Raw genomic sequence first — 7,279 nt, forward strand, 5'->3', positions numbered from 1 at the left:
GATAATAAATCGTAATTGATGTTAAGAATATAAGAAAATTTTGTGTTAGTCAATAAACTCTTCGAGAATTTACACATTTTCGCACGCTGCATAAACATTTTAGCCACTTTGTAGTCCCCTCACACACACACAAAAGTTCAAACAGCACAAAGTTGAGCAGAACTCATTGCTCCGAACTATCCCCCTGAACCACCCCCCATCCATAGACCACTTAACCCATCCATTGCCTGCGTCGGTCGCGTTGTCATAATCGCATTTGAATTAGCTTTGCATACAAAACGCCGTTGAGCAATGTAAACAGGGTGCCCCAAGCTAAAGAGGTATCGTCTTGCCACACATAGCCACATGTTGTATGCAACACTCTGTATCCTTCTATATGCATTCGTTGTCAACGCCTGTCTGCATGTAGCCAACCAAGCATCTAACCATCTAACCAACCAGCCAACCAACCTACCAACCTGGCAAGCCTAATGTGCCACTTAAACTTAAGACGCATTTATTGTCTTTTTGTTGTTGTTGTTGTTGTTGCTAACGCTGCTGCGCCAGCTGCAGCTGCATTTTCCATTTAATTGACGCCATTGTTGACAAAATGGCGGTCGTTGTTATGTTGGGTCTTCTGTTCGCGTTTTCAGCCCATTAATGTTCAGGGTTTCCTTCATTTCAGATTCAAGTGGCAGCAGGGTAACAGAAAGCGTAAAGTTAAATACATCGCCATGTTTTTGGCAGTGGCAGTGGCAGTGGGAGAAACTGCTTTACATAAATGTCAACAGTTTGATTAGCCTCAGATGAATAGGACGCGGATACTTCAGCTGTATTTGAAAAGCCGCCGCTCACTTGAATACATTCTGACGAATTCAATTGTAAAATGCAGACGAGATTATCTATTTGTAATATCAATTATAGATATGTATATCATGTGTACGTGAATATCATACTAACATCTAGTCTATACTCTCTATCTACCATAGTAGCCAATACTTTTATGAGTTTCTATGTATTAATCAGAAATTTTGTAAACTTTTTCCCAATTTTCCATTTCAAAACTAGAATGCACGACAAACCAAAGACTGTTACAATTCAATTTTAATTTCAAATTTAACCGCAATCATCGATAACAATAACTGATAGCCGATAGGCGACAGTTAAATATCGATTTCACGATGAACAGAATCAGCTGAGCAGTGTTGTTAGAAACAGCTGACATTAAATTTTCAAACTACACACAATTTTTATATAAACCGACGAAAAATGCAAATAATTAGAAACTGTGCCCGCAACTTACTGAAACAGAGACTGCTATGCGAACTGAGAGTGTCCAGCATCTACTATTCCACATCCGATGGTAAGTGGTTGGAGTTTTTAAGTGAAAAACCAGCTGCCGGCTTTACGTGATCCGTGATTGATTTACTTTAGACGCAAGTGCGAAGCTTTCACTGGCCAAAGGATATAGACCCAAGCAGGTGGAGGAGGCGTATTGGCTGCGTGAAAAGGAGAAGGCCAATCTGCCCAAGCCTGGTCAACATTGCAGGCGTGGCAGTTACCGCATGCTCCTGCCACCTCCGAATGTGACGGGAAATCTGCATCTGGGGCATGCCCTAATGGCCACAGTGCAGGATGTGATTGCGCGCCAACGTCGCCAGCTGGGCTACGATGTGGAATGGGTACCGGGCACCGATCATGCCGGTATCGCCACCCAGGTGGTTGTGGAGCGGACTATAGCAGCCTCTCTGGGTCAGACACGCCAAGAGCTGGGTCGCACGGCATTCCTGGAGCACATCTGGAAATGGAAGGCCGCCAAGGGTCTGGGCATTGTGGAGGATCTACGTCAGTTGGGATGCACCCTGAGTTGGGAGCAAGAGTATTTTACCATGGACGATCAGCAGGCCTTGGCCGTGAATGTGGCCTTTGAGCGTCTCTTCGATGAGGGCCTTATACAGCGACGCAACTCACTGGTCAACTGGTCTGTCACGCTAAGGTCGGCCATCTCAGACATTGAGGTCGATGTGGTGGAGATTAAAGAGCCAACGGAGTTTCCCATTCCCGGCTATAAGCATCCTGTTCTCTTTGGTCGCATTTTTGATTTCGCCTACCGTGTGGTCGATGGCGAAACCCAACCGGATGGCACTGAAGAAGAAATTGTCGTGTCCACTACCAGGCCAGAGACTATTCTCGGTGACGTTGCCGTTGCTGTGCATCCCCTGGATCCGCGATACAGCAAATACCGCAATCGGGATGAGGTTAGGTTGAAGCATCCCTTCCGGGATGACACCATTCCCCTCATTTTCGACATAAACGTGGACAAGGAATTCGGAACGGGGGCCGTGAAAATTACCCCAGCTCATGACAAATTCGATTTCGAACTGGCTGGCCGACATAATCTGGAACTTCGACCGATTTTCACCTATGACGGACTTATTGTGGACACATATCCGGAATTCAAGGACAAGCCACGTTTCGATGCTCGAAATATGATTGTCAGCCGCCTGGATGACTTGGATCTGCTGCGTGAGGTGCGAGCCCACACCATGCAATTGCCCATCTGCTCGCGTTCCCGAGATGTCATCGAGTACATGGTAGTGCCCCAGTGGTTCCTCAAAACCAAGACAATGGCCGAAGCAGCGCTATCCGAACTTTACAGCGGTCGTCTGCAGATAATGCCGCCCAATTTCGAGCTCGAGTGGGATCGATGGCTGCAGGATTGCCGCGACTGGTGCATCTCCCGTCAGCTGTGGTGGGGACATCAGGTGCCCGCCTATCAAGCCACTGATAGCAATGGAGAAACCCTTTGGGTGGCTGCTCTCAATCCAAAACTGGCCCACGAAAAAGCAACTGAACTCTTGGGCACCTCAAATTTCACCCTTACCCAAGACACTGATGTACTGGACACCTGGTTTTCGGCATCCCTGCTTCCCTTCTCGGTGGCCGGTTGGCCCGATGAGAAGTACAAGGATAAGTATCCGTTGGATATAATGCAAACGGGTCATGACATTCTCTTCTTCTGGGTGGCCCGTATGATGATGATGGGCCTGAAGTTGACAGGCAAGGCACCCTTTAATCTTGTGCTCCTCAATGGCATCGTCTGTGATGCCCAGGGACGGAAAATGTCCAAAAGCCTGGGCAATATAGTCGCCCCTCAGCAGGTGGTCCAAGGTGCTAGCCTAGACGTAAGTACCCAATGTATACGCCAGCTTTGTCTCTCTCTATCTCTATCTCTGTCTTATTCGTTTTTCAGAGCCTCAAGGCTTTGTTGCAGGAGTCCTGCGATGCTGGTGTCATTAAGCCCGAGGAATTGAAGACCTCTACTGCTGGGATGGTCAAGATGTTTCCAAAGGGCATAAAAGAATGTGGCACTGATGCGCTCCGTTTCACTCTGCTGAGCCACAACATTAAGAATCATTTCATCAACTTTGATGTGGACGCTTGTCACACGAACAAATTGTTCCTAAACAAAATCTGGCAAGCCATGCGTTTTACCCTGGGTTCAGCCGAGAGTCTTGGTGTCAAGCTGCAAGATTTCGAGACCATGCAAGGAGTTCAGCTTAATATGTGGGATCAGTGGATTGTCGGCCGTTTGGCTGAGACCCTTTCCATCTGCTCGGATTGTTATAATAACTATAATTTCCATATGGCCACAGCGGCCTTAAAGCATTTCTTTTATCAAAATCTCTGTGATGTTTATATAGTGAGTAATGACAAGTAAGAGATCAGTATTCTAAATTATACTTCCACTCTCTCGCTCTCTCTCTCTCTCTCTTCCTGTGCAGGAAACGACCAAATCGGACATAGCCAATCGCACAGCTGCCGGCTATGTCCATGTGGGAACTTTAGCTGCCTGCCTAAGTTGGGGTATTCAGGCCATGTCACCGTTTACCCCGTTTGTGGCCTCTGAATTGCTACAGCATTTACCACTGAACATTGAGCTCAAGTTATCCCAATATTGTGATCCCAAACTCGACGCCGAAGTTTCTGACATTGTCCAAATATGCCAGAACGTGCGTCAATTGAAGAGTCGGAATCAAATTAGCAAACGCCATGAACCCAAACTCTGTTTGTTTGCCCAGAATCCCGAATCAGAGGACATACTCCGTCGCCATTTGCCGCAAATTCAGGTGCTAACCCGTTGTGTTGGTGTCGAACTGGAACTACTTGATGAGACATCGCAATTCGACAAGGAACTAAATCTATTCTCAACGGCCGGAGCCCTATGCTCGTTTGGACTTAGCCTAAACGAAGAATTCCACATCACAGAGGAGAAGCGTCAAGAAATGCAGGACGCCAATGCCAGGAAACTGCAGAAATTGGTCACCGAGCTGCAGAAGTATCGGATGCGTATGGACAATGATGCCTTCCAGTTAATCGTCGACAATGCAACGAGAACACATTTCGAAAATCGGGTAAGTTGAGGATTAAACCAAAGATTTCGATGGCTAAAACTTGGATGAGTTCTCTTTCTTTCAGATCAAAGAGTTGGAAGCTGAGATCTTAAGTCTTAGGCCGTTGGCCCAGTAAGTAAGTGAGTGAGGCAGAAAGACCAAATTGTACAAAAGAAAACTAATATTGAAAAATTTATGTATCCTTGTTATTGTTAAATAGTCCGCTAAGTCTTTAGATAAATGAAGGTTTTTTTAAATTTAAAATATATGTACATATATAGAAAGTCTATGAATTATACAAATTTAATTTAATTTGCAAGAAATAACTTTCTTTTCTTCAAATGATTTCACTCCGATGATTGATAGATAGATCGACAGATAGATAGATAGATATACATATGGATTAATCAAGTCTCTTTATTATGATAAGTGTAAGGAGTGGTGGAATGTGTGTGATGTGCCTTCAGCTCTATAGAACAGGGCACGCGTTTTGCGAATAGGATAGATAGAAGCCACGATTCGATATATCCATATCCTCATTGCTATCGGTCACCGTGTATACCGTAAATGGCTTGGCCGAAGTAGTCGTTGACACCAGGCCAAGACCACAGAATCTATCACTTGGCATCGCTGTGCCGCCCTGCGTCGGAGCCGGTATCACTATATAATCCGTTGTGCAATCCTGACTCTGGACAGATGAGGTGGCCAGCAGTGTGGGATCCACAGCGCCCACATCGTTGGTCAGCGTAAACGAATAGGAGTCGGAGCTAACCTGACTATACGTGATGGAGCACATGCCCGTTGCTTTCCTTATACATATGCCATATCTTGTATTGGCCAACTGTCGAGTGCCCTGCACTCCAATCGAATTGAGGGCCGATGATGCGGCGGACACGTAATTGAAGCTGGACAAGGTGCCACTGGAGGGCATGTAGTATTGCAGACATCCCGAGGGGGGCCAAGGTGGCTGAAGTGCAACCGAGCATACGTATCTGAAACTGCCATTGGCGATTGAAGGTATAACCGCTTGATGTGGCCACCGATATGGAAATGGGATTCACTCCATTGAAATCCACATACACATGCTGGCCCGCATTCTCGCCACAAATGGTTGGCACCTGAGAGGCACCTCCCGTAATGGTCAAGGCGTCCGTGCTGCATACGCCATCGCCCGTTGGTGGTGCCAGCGATAAAGCTAAAAAGTCCACACGCAGCTGGCAGATTGTTGAATCAGGCGGAGTCACAGTAATTGAGCAACGTCCGCCTCCGGCATAGGGTGCCGGATAGTTGGCATTGTAGAAATAGGTGTTGTTATATGTGGTGCTGGCCCCACATGTCCTTTGATCTGCAATAGGAGCAACATTCAAACTGAAGCAAGTCCTTGATCCATCGTCTTCATGTACTTACAAATGCAGCAAATTGCCTGAGCCGTGATGGTGGAGCAACTGCCGGCAGCCACCCCGCTGTTATCCGAGCACTCGCCATTGATCACACAGGTGCCCAGTAGGAGATTGTTGCCAATGCATATGTCATTGGAGAATCGTCCGATTGTGTAAAATGGGAACCCTGCAGGAATTCAAAATGCCAAGCAAAAAATGGAATTGAAAACTCACTAAAGACTCCCATCGAAAGGGTAATAAAGAAGAGCATAAAACTTAACAAAGCCCCCCATAAAAAGGTATATTCAGAAATATCCGACTAACAACGAGAAAATCCAGATTGAACCAACTCGATTAATTATGATACTCCCGGCAGCTCAGGAATATGTTTGAAATCTGTTGAAAGCGAAGAAAAAACTTGTCAATTGCTTTCACATGAATGGCAAATAAAGTTAATCAAAAGGATTACTACAAGAGAAGGACATATCCAACTCTCAATATTCGTTTGAATATATAGTTTCGTTTTAAATGCAATACAGTATCTACCATAAGATAGAAAAGTAATCATTCACAATTTGGCAAAAATTGTTCGGAAAATATACATGCATAAATATTATCCATGATCCAGTTGATAGGGTTAACCCTTAAGATAAACGTTTCAGATGTCACACGACAAATTGGAAGCACCTTAAAATTTGTGAACCCTCTGATAATTGGGTGTGGGTAAGTTTGGAATGTATCCAAGCGGAAATGACGGGTGACAGTGGCCTGTGTCCAATAATGTTTAAGACTAAAGAATCCAGCGCATGGTACCTCAGCACTGGGTGATAATTGAAGTGTGACCCACATACAACGACGTCGTTGAGTACAACAACAAAACAAACGGCCAGCACTCAAAAGACCTCACTCAAACAAAAATACTTAAAAGAAACCCACAGCATTCCAACTTACATCTAGGATGCCTCGAACTATTGCGAGATATCGCCAAATCCTCCTCATCCTGAAGGGCCACAGAAGTTTCCAAGCTTTGGCTACGATTATGTGAGTCATTGAGTATGACTTGACTGCTGGCACGTGCCGCACTGTATATGCCCGCAATGTAGCAGCTGAAGAAGATGACCACTATGGCAAAGATGCGAGTGGAATGTGTTGAACGATTGGACATAGACAACGACATGACTATGCGTCTATTCACTTTCGGTTTTCACTTGGGAGAAGGTGAAGAAATGAAGCGTTTCTGGAGCTCGAGAGCACGTCCGTAGGCGTGTATGTTACAATTGAGACTGATCTCAGGGAGCTACAGTTTTTGGGGGCTTACTGTGTCACTCACGCAGGTGCTAATTGAGAGAACCCGACGCGACGCTAGACATTGCTCCAGGTTTTGGCGCAGTACAGCGCAAATGCAGGGCCGGATTGGTCTTAAGTAACCAAGAGCTCAACAACAAAGGCCATTAGGAAGAATGAAATGAAATTTCTATGAAATTTTGAATTCTTGTTCAAACAAATGAAGACTTAATCTCCCGTAGA

At 45.5% G+C, this 7,279-nt stretch overlaps 2 protein-coding genes across 2 annotated transcripts; one reads left to right on the forward strand and one right to left on the reverse strand.

The window, feature by feature from the left end:
* Positions 1-1,057: 1,057 nt before the first annotated feature.
* On the forward strand, positions 1,058-4,699 carry ValRS-m (Valyl-tRNA synthetase, mitochondrial). The gene is made up of 5 exons (XM_068292433.1): positions 1,058-1,342; positions 1,414-3,164; positions 3,233-3,682; positions 3,765-4,394; positions 4,459-4,699. Exons 1-5 carry the CDS (start codon positions 1,249-1,251, stop codon positions 4,507-4,509), a joined length of 2,976 nt encoding a protein of 991 aa, XP_068148534.1. The 5' UTR covers positions 1,058-1,248; the 3' UTR covers positions 4,510-4,699.
* An 84-nt stretch (positions 4,700-4,783) lies between these two features.
* On the reverse strand, positions 4,784-6,929 carry LOC137579188 (uncharacterized). The gene is given in 4 exon segments (XM_068292893.1): positions 4,784-5,328; positions 5,330-5,718; positions 5,781-5,939; positions 6,704-6,929. Coding segments are annotated over 4 exon segments (1,260 nt in total). The 3' UTR covers positions 4,784-4,842.
* Between the last annotated feature and the right edge of the window lie 350 nt (positions 6,930-7,279).

This window comes from Drosophila tropicalis, unplaced genomic scaffold, assembly GCF_018151085.1.
Source record: "Drosophila tropicalis isolate 14030-0801.00 unplaced genomic scaffold, ASM1815108v1 contig_694, whole genome shotgun sequence".
Classification (NCBI taxonomy): Eukaryota; Metazoa; Arthropoda; class Insecta; order Diptera; family Drosophilidae; genus Drosophila; species Drosophila tropicalis.

Bases quoted from the DNA above. Each gene is read 5' to 3' on its own strand.
- ValRS-m (XM_068292433.1), top strand. From the start codon at position 1,249: ATGCAAATAATTAGAAACTGTGCCCGCAACTTACTGAAACAGAGACTG. The intron at 3,683-3,764 runs GTGAGTAATGAC...CTTCCTGTGCAG, and splicing joins ATCTCTGTGATGTTTATATA to GAAACGACCAAATCGGACAT. The intron at 4,395-4,458 runs GTAAGTTGAGGA...TCTTTCTTTCAG, and splicing joins GAACACATTTCGAAAATCGG to ATCAAAGAGTTGGAAGCTGA.